General features: G+C 44.6%; 7 protein-coding genes across 7 annotated transcripts; 4 read left to right on the top strand and 3 right to left on the bottom strand.

Moving 5' to 3' along the window:
• Nucleotides 1-475: 475 nt before the first annotated feature.
• PUT2 (LALA0S09e01882g1_1) lies at nucleotides 476-2,197 on the bottom strand (the record flags this gene model as incomplete). The annotated part of the gene is made up of 1 exon (XM_022770653.1): nucleotides 476-2,197. The coding sequence occupies one exon, from the start codon at nucleotides 2,195-2,197 to the stop codon at nucleotides 476-478; it is 1,722 nt and encodes a 573-aa protein (XP_022629972.1).
• Nucleotides 2,198-3,529: 1,332 nt separating this feature from the next.
• DPL1 (LALA0S09e01860g1_1) lies at nucleotides 3,530-5,221 on the top strand (the record flags this gene model as incomplete). Its single annotated transcript, XM_022770652.1, has 1 exon — nucleotides 3,530-5,221. The coding sequence occupies one exon, from the start codon at nucleotides 3,530-3,532 to the stop codon at nucleotides 5,219-5,221; it is 1,692 nt and encodes a 563-aa protein (XP_022629971.1).
• Nucleotides 5,222-5,427: 206 nt separating this feature from the next.
• BRL1 (LALA0S09e01838g1_1) lies at nucleotides 5,428-6,663 on the top strand (the record flags this gene model as incomplete). Its single annotated transcript, XM_022770651.1, has 1 exon — nucleotides 5,428-6,663. One exon carries the CDS (start codon nucleotides 5,428-5,430, stop codon nucleotides 6,661-6,663), a length of 1,236 nt encoding a protein of 411 aa, XP_022629970.1.
• Nucleotides 6,664-7,314: 651 nt separating this feature from the next.
• LALA0_S09e01816g (LALA0S09e01816g1_1) lies at nucleotides 7,315-8,073 on the top strand (the record flags this gene model as incomplete). Its single annotated transcript, XM_022770650.1, has 1 exon — nucleotides 7,315-8,073. One exon carries the CDS (start codon nucleotides 7,315-7,317, stop codon nucleotides 8,071-8,073), a length of 759 nt encoding a protein of 252 aa, XP_022629969.1.
• Nucleotides 8,074-8,263: 190 nt separating this feature from the next.
• On the bottom strand, nucleotides 8,264-10,102 carry HDA2 (LALA0S09e01794g1_1; the record flags this gene model as incomplete). Its single annotated transcript, XM_022770649.1, has 1 exon — nucleotides 8,264-10,102. One exon carries the CDS (start codon nucleotides 10,100-10,102, stop codon nucleotides 8,264-8,266), a length of 1,839 nt encoding a protein of 612 aa, XP_022629968.1.
• A 1,308-nt stretch (nucleotides 10,103-11,410) lies between these two features.
• On the bottom strand, nucleotides 11,411-13,414 carry NEL1 (LALA0S09e01772g1_1; the record flags this gene model as incomplete). Its single annotated transcript, XM_022770648.1, has 1 exon — nucleotides 11,411-13,414. The coding sequence occupies one exon, from the start codon at nucleotides 13,412-13,414 to the stop codon at nucleotides 11,411-11,413; it is 2,004 nt and encodes a 667-aa protein (XP_022629967.1).
• A 1,647-nt stretch (nucleotides 13,415-15,061) lies between these two features.
• Nucleotides 15,062-15,694, top strand: MHR1 (LALA0S09e01750g1_1; the record flags this gene model as incomplete). The annotated part of the gene is made up of 1 exon (XM_022770647.1): nucleotides 15,062-15,694. One exon carries the CDS (start codon nucleotides 15,062-15,064, stop codon nucleotides 15,692-15,694), a length of 633 nt encoding a protein of 210 aa, XP_022629966.1.
• Nucleotides 15,695-16,285: the final 591 nt, after the last annotated feature.

The following is a 16,285-nucleotide window of genomic DNA, read 5'->3' as shown; positions in this document are numbered from 1 at the left end:
AGAGCTGGATAACATTTTTTTTTTTAGAAACCCATATAGAGAGCTTTTCATTTAAAAAGTCTCCGTTCATAGTGATGGTTGCAATTTTGATTTCTTGATTTTGGTCACATGATATTTGAGCTTTGGAAGATTATGTAAGCGGTCTAGAACACTTCAATTCGAGAGACGACTGATTTCTGTAGTGGATTAACAAAGCCCGGTTTTGAGAAAAGAGAAAACAGAGCTGGACGAGAAGTGAAACGACCGAACTTAGTAAAGTATATCAGAGTGTGATCAGCGAATTCCGTCGTTCCTTTTGATACCAATTGCTGAACTTTTCGCTATACTGGAAGATCCAAAAAACCTAAAAAAAAAACCGCTCTTTTTTATGTACATTTAGTTCTACAACAGCGAAAAAGTCTTAGATGTTCAAACGTAAGCAAACTTGCGTGGCGTTCAGAGTAGCTTTGTTCGCTTTGTTCGCTTTGTTCGGTTTCTATTCGTAGTTGGAAGGGTATCTGAAGTCGGTCAACTCGTAGAAATTCTCCTTCACGTTACGAATGCTCACGAACCGGGACAAGATGTTTCCACTACCGGCCTTGTCGTCGGTACCACTCATTCTGGCACCGCCAAACCACTGCTGGCCAACCACGGCACCAGTGCACTTGTCGTTGATGTAAAAGTTACCGGCGCTGTATTTCAAAAGTTCGTCGGCCGTGTTGATGACATCTCTGTCACGGGCGAAAATGGAACCGGTTAGTCCGTAAGCGGTGGTTTTGTCGATGATTTCGCAGATCTGGGCAAACTCGGCGTCTGGATATTCGTACACAGTCAACACTGGTCCGAAAAACTCGGTCGACAAGAACTTGTGATTAGGGTTGGTGGTCTTGATAACAGTGGGCTCGATGAAAAATCCGTTGGTCTTGTCGTACTCGCCCCCTGCGATGATTTCAAGCTCCGGGTCGTTCTTCGCCTCGTCGATCACACCGGCCAATTTGTCGAAACTTTGTTCGTGGATGACAGGTCCCATAAAGCCGTGTAAGTCACCGCCGTTGATCTTGGAAGCAGATGTGTTGACAGTGCGTACCGAACGCAAAGAGCCCACAAGGTCAGCCAAGAACTCGGCGCTCTTGGATTGTGGTAGGTAAACCCTTGAGGTCGCGGAGCATTTCTGGCCTTGGAACTCAAATGCACCTCTCAAAGTGCTGAGAACCGCGTGAGGCAGGTTGGCACTGGGGTGAATCAGATGGAAGTTTTTACCACCCGTCTCACCTACAATGCGGGGGTAGTCTCTGTAACGGTCGGTAACCACACCTTGTTGGATTTGTCCATACAACTGCTTGAAAACAGCGGTGGATCCAGTGAAATGTAAGGCAGCAAACTCTTTGTCTGCCAAGACCTGGCTAGTCACTTCAACGGGGTTACCAGGGACAAAATTCACTACGCCATGAGGCAGACCGGCTTCCTCAAGGACTGTTAGTAGCAAGTAGTTTGATAAACTGGCAGCCTGCGATGGCTTCCAAACCACGGTGTTACCCATCAAGGCAGGTGCGCCAATCAAGTTTCCGGCAATGGCAGTGAAGTTGAAAGGTGTGACAGCGTACACGAAACCCTCCAAGGGTCTGTACTCGGCTTTGTTCCACACGCCCGGACTGGACTCACAAGGCTGCTGCGCGTACAGTTCTGCAGCGTACTTGACGTTGAATCTGAAAAAATCGGCCAGCTCGGTGATACAGTCAATTTCCGCTTGGAAAACGTTTTTACCCTGGCCCAGCATGGTTGCCGCCAGCATATCGTAGCGATACTTGGTAGAGATGAGGTCTGCGGCCTTGAGGAAGACCGCTGCACGGTCGTAGAACGGCATCTTCAGCCATTTTGCCTTTGCGGTCTTGGAGGCCTCAATGGCAGCCGCCACGTCTTCCTTAGACGCTTGGGTGACGTTGGCCAGCACCTGGGAGTGTTTGGCCGGGTTTACCTGCTGGTGAAAGCTTCTGTTGCCCTCGTTGTAAAAGATACGTTTTCCGTTGATCACGAGAGGCACATCCAAGGATGCGTTATTGAATTTTGACACTGAGGCGCGCAAAAGGTCCCAGTCGAGCGTTGCAGTGCTGTCAAAAGACTTGACAGGCTCATTTGTGATCTCTTTTGGCGGTTTAATGTGCGAAAGTTGCGAAACGCAACGTCTAGATTGTCTGAACAAGACAGAACGGGACAACATGGGGTGAAAAGTGGAAGTATAAAACCGCGGGAATGTAGTTCTCAGGGGCTCAGATGTGACGTTCGTAGCACGGTTTTGGACCTTATTTTGGGCTAACTTTTTACTGAATCCAAACCAAACACCAGTGTAGAATAATTTTTACTCTTTTCTCTAAAGGTAATATAGACAGCGATCTAACCTTATTCGATCTGGAAAGATAGAAACCAAGGCGTAAATGGATAAAAGGTTTTGCGACAAAGCCCAGTGATGTGGTCCTTTTATATTCCGGGAAAATATTTCTTGTGATGAGTCTTTTGAGATCTTTTAATCGCTTCTAACTGATCGTTGCCAGTTTCCTGTGGTTTGCAGACCTTGTCGGGTCTGAGTTGTTGGCACTATACCGCTATCGTTAAGAAAAAAAGGGTCACGTGACGCAATAATTGGAAAAAATTAAAAGATTATCGGGAAGCCAAGTCCGAGGATTGGAAGAAAAGATGGGTATAAGTGGTTGAAAGTGGTGAAATGTACAATGCGATTCCTTTTATGATAGCTGTTAGATGGACCTTGAGTAGCTTGACGAGGAAAACTCTTGGGAGGGATGAAAGACGAAGAATATCGTTTTGTACGTCCCTGTCACTTGAAAACAAACAAAGAGAAAGAGAGATTCAACCCTTTCGTGAAGTGTTGTAGTCTCTGGGAGTCATCAAAGATCCCAATTATGCGTTCCCGCTGTCTTTGTATCAGAAACCTTTTAAAAGTTACCCATTCGTCTCACGTCAGTTTTCAGCACAACATACGAAAAAGTACCTATATATGTGTACTGCAATATTGAGCTCCCATCCGCACATACATACAAAAACTAAACTTGGTGACGATGCTAGTCAACATGCATCGACCCAACGCTGTATAATCCCGTCATTTCTTAGCTTGCCACGGATTCTTGATCTTCTGACACCACTTGTCCTACCTTTCTTGCTTCTGCTCTTCAAGTTTACTCCATAGTAAAAGTGCCTTACCGGCTCTCAGTTAAAGTATATTGCCCCCCCCTCTAAACATGCTTAAAAAACAGTGGAAAACCATTTGCAAGCAAGCACAAATACTACGTTCCAGGTAAGGTTTTCCCCGTACGCCGCAACCGTCAAAAGGAAGCCATTCAGCGACTTGAATTCTGTCGTTTTTTCACCTTTCGTCTTTCTTCACACGGTGTTTCTCCATTTGCTGCTTCAAAAAGAAAAACGCTCAGGTCCGGAGTTCTGTAAACTTCACAGCTGTCTTGAACCAGCACCAAATTGAAGGTTTAGTAGAACCTGACTTGTCTGAGCTGCAGAAGTCTCTACTTTGATATTGTCCAAAATGGCCAGACTGCATATATCCTATCCGCAACTCTCATTCGATGCGGTTTACGAATTAGATCTTGGTTTTTGCAAGCTCCTTATCGTGGCAGCACTATTGTACAAGGCATTCAAATGGGTCTGGTACTATGTGGGTGGATTTGGGCTCAAACAGTCCGTCAAAATGCTCAAGGCTCATACACTGGGACCAGTATTCCAGTATTTGAGTGGATCGTTCTTATTGAGATCCAAGATCGACAAGGAGGTTGACAAATCGTTGGCTGGCCTGGAAAACAGTCTTATGCAGCAGAATGATCTTTTGACAAATTTCAATACTCTTCCCTCCAAGGGCTGGAGCGACGATCAAGTACTCGAAGAATTGGACCTATCCCAAAAGGTCCTGACCCATGCGGACTGGGAAGCAGGCAAAGTATCGGGCGCCGTATATCATGGTGGTGAGGATTTGATACATCTGCAAAGTCAGGCCTACGAAAAGTACTGTGTTTCCAACCAGCTGCATCCAGATGTGTTTCCTGCTGTAAGAAAGATGGAATCTGAAGTGGTGTCCATGGTACTCGAAATGTTCCATGCTCCTAAGACTACTGGGTGTGGCACCACTACTTCGGGAGGAACCGAGTCGCTCTTACTAGCGTGTTTGAGTGCCAAAATGTACGGATTACATCGCAAAGGCTGTCAAAACCCAGAAATCATTGCACCCGTTACAGCCCATGCAGCTTTTGCCAAAGCCGCGTATTATTTTGGTATGACCTTGAGAAGTGCCCCGTTAGACCCCAAGACCTTCAAAGTTGATCTCAAAAGAGTGAAAAGACTTATAAACAAAAATACCGTATTGCTTGTGGGTTCTGCTCCAAACTTCCCACACGGAATCGTCGACGACATTGAAGGCCTAGGAAATCTGGCACAAAAATACAAGATTCCGCTGCACGTAGACTGCTGCTTGGGATCTTTTGTCATTGCACACATGGAACACGCGGGCTTCAAAGATATACCACCTTTTGACTTCAGAGTTAACGGCGTCACTTCAATATCGTGCGACACCCACAAATACGGGTTTGCTCCTAAGGGCTCTTCCATCATAATGTACAGAAACCGTGAGTTGAGGAAGTATCAATATTATTTATCAACAGATTGGTGCGGTGGACTATACGGTTCGCCGACTCTCGCAGGAAGTCGGCCAGGCGCACTTGTCGTGGGCTGCTGGGCAACAATGATACACATGGGTCAACAGGGCTACATCGATTCCTGTAAAGAAATTATTGGCACAACCAGAAAATTGAAGAAATATGTCCAAGACCAAATTCCCCAACTTCAAATTGTAGGGGACCCAGTCTGTTCTGTCATTGCTGTCAAATCCTCTGAGATTAACATATATGACCTTGCCGACAAATTGACCAGTAAGGGCTGGCATTTGAGCACGCTACAAGATCCCCCAGCTCTTCATTTAGCTGTTACCTGGCTCACGAGATCCGCTATCGATGACCTTACACGCATACTGCATGGGTGTGTTAACGAATTGAGTGCTACAACCAAGCAAGGACCAGCTTCTGACGGAACCAGTGCTCTATATGGGGTTGCAGGTAGCATACAAACCAGAGGGATTGTCGATCGATTACTTGTTGGCTTTTTGGATACGCTCTACAAGACGGATCGCGATTTTGAAAACGGTCAAACTTCCACATGTAAACATGAGTAGTTATAGCTAAACCAACACGATGAACAGAGTCGATTTTTAGAACCATGAACTGCTTTATAACGTCGACCGTTGTTAGCTCGACTAAAGTGTCTCAGTAAGACAAAGTGATCGATGAGCATCGCATCAACATTGAAATTAAACAGTCGATGATCAAAAGTGATGAGAACACCACGAATTGGTACAATTCCTCTTGCCTGCCTACTGTCATGGATGAGTTCAGTAACCTGACGATAGTCGATAAAGAATCGGTAGTGAATGAGAGGGATTTGGAGGCCATCCTGGAATTGAAAATATGCGAGAATGAGCCTGGAATCGAGAATCAAAAACAACAACTATCGCAGAAATTGATGGACAGAATCATGCCTCATGTACCGTCAAGTCCATCACCACTGCGACAGTCTACATTTGAGTGTGATTACAGCGACGAGATGGATGTGGATTCTGTTGTTGATGATAATGATAATGATGATAACGACAACGATGATTCCGTTGTCGAAAACGACCTTTTGGATGAATCAGAATCCGTCACTGATGAAAGTTCTAGTTCGACAGGACCAAGTAGTAAAGCGGTAATAAAAGCACTTTTGTCACCCACAAGCCTAGGTGTTGCTGCCGCAACAAAATTGGATCAATTGCATGACGATGAGGTGGACGATTGTGGAGAGCAGCAAGAAAGAGCCGATAACCAAGCATTCGAAACAAGGTATTCCAAGAGTCCTACGGGCCTAGACTTGAGTCCAGAAGATCTCTCTGAACTGCGGCACAGATCCAAACAACAGCCCATACAAATCTCAATCAACAATAATCATTTCTACTATCCGCATCCAGAGATGTATTCACGAAGTGAAAACGCGACATTTGAGAAGCCTAATTCACTTCAATTGCCGAATCCGTGGTCTTCTTATTCTCATCCTGCTTCGCGAACTTCTTATCTGGTCACGTCGTACCTTCAAATTTTCCTGAACGCACTGACAGCATTGCTACTTTTCTCTCTTGCATTGATCTTCATGAGGTCTTTAAAAGCAGACTTGAGATCTGCATGGGAGGTGGCCAAATTAGAACTAAAGCACGAATCGATCCAGTGCCTGAGAAACTACGATCTGAATCATTGCGATCAGAGTACAAGAGTAGAGGCCTTGGAAGAACAATGCACTGCGTGGCATAAGTGCATGTCTCGAAATAATGATGTATTCTTTCGTGCTAGGACCGCCATCAGTGCCAAACTAATAGGTGACGTCGTAAACTCCTTCGTGGAACCGTTGGGTTGGAAAACGCTGTGCGTTGTTCTTTCGGGGCTAGCTATCTGGTGCTTTAGCTCGAACTTCATTCTCGGGTTTGCAAGAGCGAAGAGTTATTATGGTAGCTCCCAGCCCGAAAAGCGTGGTGACAAGAGAAGGGGTTCGCACATGCTTACGGACAGTGACAGAAAAATGTTGCGATAAATTTGCATATAGATTCTCAAAATCTAGTGTGAGATCCACACATCGAAACACGATACCAGGTGTGGCTAACGAAGAGCTAATACAAATCTGCATTTTCAGTGAATAATTGTCTATCGAATACTCGAGCCAAAAGCTAAGGACAGAAGGGACTCGTACAGGACATGAAAGGATTACGTCAAATATTGGTGAGATTAGCGTTAGGATATGCCCATTGAGACCATTACTTTCATCAAAATCAACTTTTTATAATAGGAAAAGCTGTCATGTAAGAGAGAAACGAGAACAAAAAAAAAAGCTCATGACCAGAGAAACTGGCGGTGCATTGTCATACCTGGTTAACAAAGTCGCTCAACATTGCATGGAGTTTCCCGCTGTTAGCATTGTGGATTTCGACTACTATTATCACTATTCATCATTCTGTCGTTCAATGTATACTCAGATAAACACTCCTACATAAACAAGAAGCCCTCTTTCAAGATAAGCTGATCGATCACAGATCTTGATGATCTGAGTTGGACACTCTGGACTATATCCACCAGCGATCGCATTTGATTGATTCATCCCTGTGGCCAACTAAAAATTTCCAGAGCTACTGGTGTTTGACACTGATACTAGCCATCAGTCCCACACTTTTCAATAGAACGTTCGGACATGAAGATTGCCATCATCAATGCCGATTTTGCCAAAGAGAATCTGGCAAAGTATGGTGACTTTGCTGATATGGCTGTGACTATGTTAGAACAGACACGAGCTGCAAGGGACGAAGCAGAATACGTCACTTTCAATGTTCATAAAGATCATTTTCCTTCACTTGAGCAGCTCCGGAATTTTGATGGTATCTATATCACTGGGTCCCAGTTTGATGCATTTGACACCAGCACTGGCTGGATCGTCCGATTGAGAGAATTACTTTCAACGGTTTTAACGACAGAAGGGTTTCCACCGGTAGCCGGTGTATGTTTTGGGCATCAAATTGTGGCTTCCAGCTTAGGATGCACGGTGAACAGAAATGTCAAAGGGTTTGAGGGTGGGATTGTCTCCGTTCAGTTAACACCAGAAGCAAAGAAACTCGGTTTGCTCCAGAAACCGGGCGATAACCCTGTGGATTCCATACAGATTGCAGAGATCCATAACGATATAGTCTACGATGTACCATCGGGATATACCAATCTCGGGTATTCGTCCAAGTGCGCTATCCAGGGACTTTATAGAAAGAATAAACTATTCACCTTGCAGGGCCATCCCGAGTTCGTTACAGACGTTGTGGTGTCAATTCTTCGAACAATGGGGACCCGCAAACTACTGGAGGATGCCGAAGTAAAAAAACTGGAGCATGAATCCTTCGCGTCTACCAATGACGGCTATAATGCAGCTGCTTATTTGTGGAAACTCTTTAAACTCGAGATATAGCACACACTAACAGATTGCCCTCAACAATCTGTTTCCCCCTCGTGCCCCGGGGTTCCGCTCCTCTGGTTCGACTCGTTGTACATTAAAAGTCTTTATAGAAAACGGATTTGACATTCATGTGGATCTGCATTGTTGTGAGAGTAGACTAGTTGATGCTACTTAGAGTGGCAGGCACTTCATCTAATATACTTCAGTTCCTTTGACGACGCGAACGGGATGTACCGCCACCTTTAGTTGAGCTTTGAGAGCCGTTGAGAAAGTATTGTTTCTGTATTTTCTTAACATAACCTTGGGTGAACTGAGACTGCCGGACTATTTGTATTAATTGCTCCTTCAGCGCTGTTTCGTGTTCCAGTGCGCTTCTGGAAAACAGACTGACCGCTGGTCCTGAAAGCCTGGCTTTGAGTTCGTCACGACGTTCTCGCAATTGTTGTAGAACCATAGATTTACTGGCAGCGTTCGATGACTCAGATTGGTAACGGGCTCGAAGTTCGTCGTTTTCCATAGATCTTTGAACGTTAGCTTGTTTTTCAGTATCTCTTTCTCCCTTCAAAACTTCTAAATCAGCGGATAGTGCGCTGATTTGGGACGAAAGCGGTGTTGTGTCGTCACCTAATCTGCCTTCAAAAGATGCCTTTTGCTCAGAAAGGAATTTCAAGCGCTCTCGCAGTTTCAAATCGTCTGCCTGTGCTTTGCTTAATTTTTTGGCTGACTCGAGGGCGGGGCCTTCGTCCTCCCTGCTTTGCTTGAATATAGTAGCCGCATCTACTTTTAGTTCGTCCAGCTTATTTTGACGTATCGTCTCTTGAACTCTCTTGTCGAGTATCTCTTTTTCGCGGGCGAAATATTCTGCATCACAAGCAGTGAGCCTCTGAACAATGCGATCCATCAGAACACTCTGATATGTCTTGATATCAAGATCTTGATTCACGGGCTCAAGTTTGAAATCTATCGTAGAGAGTGGTGAAAGGGACTGGAATTTGGTCACCGATTCCAGAAGGTCCATTTGGGAGTATTTATTTGCGAGGCTGCATGTCGGTATTAAAGCTGGGTCGGGAACAGTCTCTTTCAAAAGCTCCTCTGCAAATTGGCGCAGCCAACCAGTCCCATCATCATGTGTGATCGTCTGTCTATGTTTCACAAAATGTAGAAGTGAGTCCATAAAAAGATCATCCACGCTCTTCGCATGACGATGAACCATAGAGTAATGATCTGGTGAATCTTTCACCAGTAGTTTCACAAGAGGAACTTTTTTGCCGGCGCTTCTCATCCTTGCAAAACATTCGAGGTTCTCATCTATCAATGGATCAAACCCTATGACGAGATCTATACTATAGCCATCTAACAGATCTGGAGCTCGAGCCAAGTGCGTAGACGTGGCCACAAACAGCCAATCACGAAAGTCACCTTTTGAGGTTCTGCTCTTGCGTTTTCCATAATCGTAGTCTTCTTTGGAATTACCTGTGGACCGTACTGGTGTGCTGGAATCCGTTTCAGGCTCTCCATAAAGATGCTTTTCGTCGAATAAACTCGTTCCAGAAAGCCGCTTGAGCTTAACGGACTTTCCCAAAAGGTAACCCTCGATAAGATCCAACTCTTTCACACTATGCGATATCACTGCAATTTGCAGGGCGTTTGGAAATCTTTTGCGGTCTCTGTAACGCAGTGAGTCGAGAAGTGCAGCCATTTTTTGAAATTTATCACTTGTATCTATCAGTCTATCCCCAGGTTCCATCAGTAACAATTTTCGAGGCATATAGTGTTCCACCAAAAGACAAGGATGATTTGCGATAGCCCGAATATTTGTGGACAACAGTGACGTTAATTGTTCGGGCGATAATGCAGGCAGCGTCAATTTAGCACCGTTTTCACCATCCTCAAGTGTTTTTATGGGATCTTGTTTATTGCACAACTGTAATAGCGATTTGGCATGCGTTGAGATGAGTATCTCGATTAGGTCTTTCTGAAGACTTGTAAGCCCAACTGGTATGCAAAAACTGGCATTTTGGCTGGTGGTGATGCTGCTCATGAATCTAATTCAAAACTCAGCCGAATTTGCAGCAAAAAAGTGTCAGCTTTTTAGTTGTGGGTAGCTAGTAATTATTGCAATCAAAGGAATGGCAATACAGGTCTCTAATGGTTCCAATTATCTGGTTTGGAGCTCGATTTTGACGCAAGCGGTTCTTGAATTTTACCAACTTCTATAGATCCAATACTTGCAGGAACTATCACGTTATGTGGAGCGACGGACAAGTATACAAATCTCAATGTCAGGAAAATAGGGAAAGAGTACCTCAAGGTAGTACTTTAATGGTTATGACTAAATTCCGAGACACTTGTTTGTATAATATACATTGTTTCTGATGGAAGGACAGTTTTTCGTTGCTTTGTTCAAACTTGAGAGAATGCCTCATCATGTTTCCCTGGGTGGTGAAATATGAGCATGGTCGAGCATGTAAAGATTCCGTCCGTTTAGATTTGAGTTTGGTACAAATGTTGAGATAGTTTCGGGGTCGAGTGTTGGCTTTAGGTGCGGTGAGTTCGTTCTGGCTGCTTAAGGATCATACGACGCAAGAGACGGGAAAAAATGGTATTCTTATGAGGTACTCATATAGCCGATTCTAACTGTCAGTGAGTGTACTATGTGTACTTGGAGTAAGTAACGTGTAGGTCAGTACAATTCATGTTGAGTTGCCGAAGAAGATGATACTATGATTAGCCTTTGTCGGGTTAGTCACTGGCGATAAGTATAGAAACGAGTTGACAAATTTACGGGCAAAAAACTCATGGAATGGCAGATCTGAACAAAATGACGATGTCGTCGTCCTCGCACGCACCGGAATCATGGTGAAGGAGAATACCTCTCAAATACACAACATGTTTTCAAACTTCACTGTATCAAACTCAAGAAATACTGCGGTGAGACTAGCACAATTGAGCATTGAGTCCTTGAGTGCACCGGAAGCGTCGAAGTAGCTCGAAAAGGCTGCCTCATTTCTGTTTGTTGCATGACTCTCTTTCAATCGAACTGAAAAGTTCATGTTTGCTGAATATATTAGGTCTTGCCAACTTGATATTAAGGAAGAAACCTGTGTCCCCGGAAAGACCAATTCTTAGAGATCAGATCGATGATGTTTTTGAGAAAGTAATGAATCTCGTGTTGAAATAAATGGTGACATTAGCCGCTGAGAACCCCAATCCAAGACTCGAGCCATCGTTGTCTCAAAGACATGCAAAAAAAACCTGCTGCAAAGCTTAACACAAGTCGTAGAGTTCCGAGTCTTATGAAATGTCCTTCTCAAATCTTTGATCCCTATAGACTTCCCAAACACTCCTCTCAAACGCACATAGCTAGTTTGCGTACTAGTCCGCTAAATTCTCCTAAAGAGAGAGCCTCTGTGTTAGAGTTGTTGTCTGGTACCAACCTAGAGATGAAGTAGCGATCTTGGCTACCATTTACGGCCGTTTTCTCGACTCTTGCTGGTAGATACCTTGTGGCGATCAATTCATCGGCCAGCTCTTGAGCCCGTTTCAAGGGCAAGGCATTGTCCTCAGAGTATCTTATAAGAACAAGAATGCCGAAATCCACACACATGGCCTGGTTTTGATGCATGAGTTGCGCATTTAAGCTTAAAATCTCAGACTTTGCGTCATTGGTGAATAATGTCACTCGGGGCTTGCATAAAAGTTCTGATATCTCCCTGTTCTGGGTCAAAATTGTGTGCTGGTATAGGGCAGCTTCATCCGGTGAAGTGTTACGCTTTTGAAGAAGTGTGGTCCACTTAAGATAATACAAATACTCCAGAAACTTAGAGTAGTTTTTGGAGAAAGTTTTGAAATGCCTCGCGGCAAGCTTGTCTATCCGTGTTTGCCACTCCTGTAGGTGAAGCGCGTGCGTTCTCCCTTTCACAAGTTGGCTGTATGCAATTTGCTTCATGAGGCACGTAAGTGCCACTGAAATATTAAGACTTTTGGCAACTGACCAAGAGCCAGACATGTGGGCGTTTGTCGTTGTTATCATCAGCGCATCAACCTTGATGTATCTCTTACCATTTCGTACATAGCTGTACTGCACTTGAACGATTGAGTGGACGGGTGCCACGTCAAATGACTCGTCTTTCGTTGCCTGTGTACCTATCTGGAAAGAGAAGGCTAAAGAGGGTCTTGATAACCATGATCGCCATCTGTTTGTTCCAGATATCCCACAAGGGGTATCACTGTAGGTTCTTTGTGAAGGTTTGAGCTTAGAAACAAGTCCAAAGCAACCGTCGATACTTAAATTCTTGGGAACAAAAACCGTTATTTCATTGCTGATAACTTCATCAGGCCACCATTTCAGTGCTAAATTCATGAAGCGATAATCGGTAAAAGAATCAAATTGCTCCACTTCCACACAAACCGGCATCATCTCGACAACCCCAATCTGGTCCAAATTAGAGATGAAAAGCCGTACCTCAATTTCCTCGGTAAGCTGCTGATAAAAGGCCCTGGCGGGATTGAAATATTTGTCCCGACGTGCGTCTAACTCATGATGCTGTCTCATGTGGTATTTTTTGCTTTTTGGGATGACTTTCCCTGGTCCCACGGTGCAAGGTCCATTGATGAAGGCGGTTACTGAAACTGGACATACAGCTGCTTGTCTGTGAGAGTAGATATTTGCCAGAAAAAAAGCCAGACCAGTAGCTCGTTTGGGCCTTTGGTCTTTACTGTCAAAACTCAGGGGTGCCAAACTGTTCAAGGCATGTATCAGTTGATCAGTTGTTAGTGACAGACTATCGACTGGCCGTAGTTTTTGAATAAAGTGTTCAGTATCAAGGGACTTAGCCTTTGCTGAGATACTGCTATCATCAACAGAAAAAGCATGCTGTGTCATAGCAGTGTGTAAATTGACGCCTCCATTGAATAGAGTTATCAGTCCATATCTAGCGTCTGGTCTTCCGGTTTGGATTCTGGTAACCACCAGATCTTTTATCGATTGCAGTTCTTCTGGTGTATTAAATAACAAGTCAATTATCAAAACGTTGTCAAAAGTTGAAGGTTCCATGTTTGATGGTGTCTCTGCGACTTCTACCTCGTAAGGAGTTGCCGGTGCCTTTTCTATAATCGGATTAAACTTGTTGCAAAAAGCACAGACCCACTGGTCTTGATGCATCACGCATTTATCCATGATTCCCGCACCACACGATTCGCATTTTTGAAACAGTTTCCGCAGCTTAGAATCTTGAACCAAGCCGTTAACCTCATACAGCATATCTACATGTCCCGGCTCGTGCAGGTATGGCATCTGCAATTCAGCTTCGAGTCTGGTCGTTGGCAGCACCGTAAAAGCTGCCTCTAGCATGATGCTTCAGTAGTGAATGTGAAGATGGTAAAATGTCTGAGTTTGTCTTTGTTTCCACGCCCTTCACCCTTGTCCAGAACTACAGCTCGGTAAATTCGCAGTAAAGCGGGCGAAGGATGTAATGCTCGAGAATTTATGGCTGCAATTGACTGGAACTGAACCAGAGGTAGTGGCCCGATGATATAGAATCGCTGAAACCACAGAGCTCAGCCTTATTGCAGGCTTATGGGTTATTTGAATGTGATGAGGCAGTCCATCAAATAAACTATCAAAGTACCGATCTTCTTAGACGGTGATGGTGAAATCAAGAAGTCATTAAGGTATTCGAGCGTCAGTTTAGCTATCAATACACTAGCATATGGAAGCTGAATCCTCCATTACAAGCTGCAAGACCGTATGTGCTGTACGGTACATAGCTTCTGGTTTTTTTTTTTTTGGCCCGTTTTATCAAAGCTTAGACTGTTTTGGGATGCGTAGCAGCAGCTGGAGTGGGTGATGACAGTTCCTGCGAATCTGACATTGTAACTGAGAAGGGCGAGAATATCAAAAGTCATGGCGTCTTGAGGTCATTTTTTGAGATAGAGGACTAAATCTCGAGAATCGAGCCAGATCGTTCTCGAGATGTTGTTGAAACAAGGCAGCCAGAAAAGATCACAGAAACACAAACACTATCACAAAATAGTTTCCTCATCGTTATTCGACGGTTGTTATCTGCTTGCGTTAGGTATAGGCAATTGCAGGGACTTGAAATGTCACGAAGGTACAAAGTGATCTGTCATCGAGTAAATATTGATATAAATGATATGAACCCCACACGAATTTCAGCCCACGCCAACTTCCGGCTATGAATCATCAATTGAACGCTCATGATCTGTGATTGGTCTATGCGGTAGTTTACACAGTAAATTTATGGCCACTGGCGTCGAATGGGGCCTAAAATCCGCTGAATTTGAGATCTTTATGGCCTCAAAACTGAAAAGAAGGTTTACCTTACTTTCTTCCTGGAATTGGAAACTGACTGTTGTATTTTGAGGAGAAGCTTTTTGTAAGGAAAGCCTTCTTTTGGAAAAGGCCTTTTTTGCAATCGTTAAGGTTTCTGAGGGGACGATCCTGGCGACATTCTTTTCGACACTGCCCATGTCATTCTATAGGCCTTGGACTTGAAAACTCTCATTATGATTAACCAAATTTGATCAAACTCCCAGATAAGACGTCAAAAGAACCCTTACTGGAATTAGCACAGAAAGATCCAGCGATTCGAGTTCACAATTTATTTGGCCCCCACGCTATCGGGTTAAAAATTTCAGCTGAGAACCCTCACCTGGACTCCTCGAAAAACCTGCATTTAACGATAAGCCCAGAAAGCATTAGTTGTCAAAATCAACAAACATGAGGGGAATGGAGTGTCTCTCTCCGCGTCTCGGATCTGCGTCTCGGAGCTGAGCGGTGGTAACGAATTTCTAAGATGCCACGTGTTTCTCACGTGTAGTTGACAAATTACCTAAGCTGTACAAGTCTCGTGACTGAAAATTTTAGGAAAGTGTTCCTGCAATAACTTGATGAGACGAGAAGAGCATTAAACTCATTGGGTTCTGCTAGAACATCAACTGCTCCAGAAACCATCCATACTCCCCAATTTCCATTCCAATGGTAGCAGCTTCTCGTTTCCGCACTGCACAATGGCTGCAAAAAGCTGGTTTTGCACCACAAGTCTTTCTGTTCCGCAATTTAGAGAGCGGCCAGGTAATATACTCGCAAATGCCTGTGTTCGCGCAGCATCAGATCGATATGCAGTTCAAGCGTCCAGATTGGTCCAACAAAAAGCCCTCGACGAGAAGAGACGTTTGGAGATGCATGGCGGTCGTGGATCTGCCCACATACGACCAGGGCGTGCAATTATACCAAGACTTGTGTCGATTGCGTTATCTGAGAGACGTTCGGGAAACCAAGAAAACGGACTCTCTACGTAAGAAAAACGAGGACGGCCATGTGTGGTATAGTGCACAGTACCGTCCCACGTACGGCCAAGAAGCGGTGGCGGACCTGAGAGAAGCGTTGGCCAAGACAGCCACGATCATGGGTCAGATCCATTGGGAAGACGAATGGCGGATGGGAGACGTGGGTAAACACTGGAACCCGGTGCTGCCGCACGTCAAACACGCCGTGATTCCGCGGACGGGCAATTTCGCCAGGGAACAATCTGCGATTCTTCGTGCTTTGGGTGAACGTGCCAAGTTGGCATTTGCGGAGCGTGCTTCAGCGGACAAGGCCATTTTGTAAGCAATCTCGACTCATTCCCAGTGCATCCCACATCCCGCATCTCACATCCAACTTGTAAATACCCCCAAACGGTCTGCACATACCGGGAAATAAGTCCTTTTTTTTTTACATCGCGAAAAAACTCACCGTTACATTCACTGACGACTTTATCTCACTTTCATCTCTTCCGCACGGCTGCGCTATCAAAAGAATCTCTCCACAATGGCCCCGCTATGAGCTGTGAAATTTCCCGAGTACAAACTACCACCCACCACCACCCAACCACCACTACGGTCCACAATTATGTCACACGACGCTAAGAAATTATTTTCTGTCACACCATTCTACGCGAAAAAAAAAACACGCTACTGGAGTCTAAGGACTCCGTCCCGAATTATTCCAATCCCATTCTATATCAGCACCAATTCCCACCAAACATTTCAAGGTGTCTCTGGACTGAGATGTGGAGCGTCAGTGTTCCAAGTTCTACCCAGAAAGCGAACCGAAATTCACGGTCACCAAAGACGACGGCTACAGTTCAAAAAGCCAAAGATCACCCGGTTTCGCTCAGATAGGTTGAAATTCAACTCAATAAGAGTAAACTTTCAACTC

The sequence above is a fragment of the Lachancea lanzarotensis genome, scaffold LALA0S09, assembly GCF_000938715.1.
Source record: "Lachancea lanzarotensis genome assembly LALA0, scaffold LALA0S09, whole genome shotgun sequence".
In the NCBI taxonomy this organism is placed as follows: domain Eukaryota; kingdom Fungi; phylum Ascomycota; class Saccharomycetes; order Saccharomycetales; family Saccharomycetaceae; genus Lachancea; species Lachancea lanzarotensis.
The sequence above is the reverse complement of the archived record's forward strand: the minus strand, read 5'-3'. Positions and strand labels throughout refer to the sequence as shown.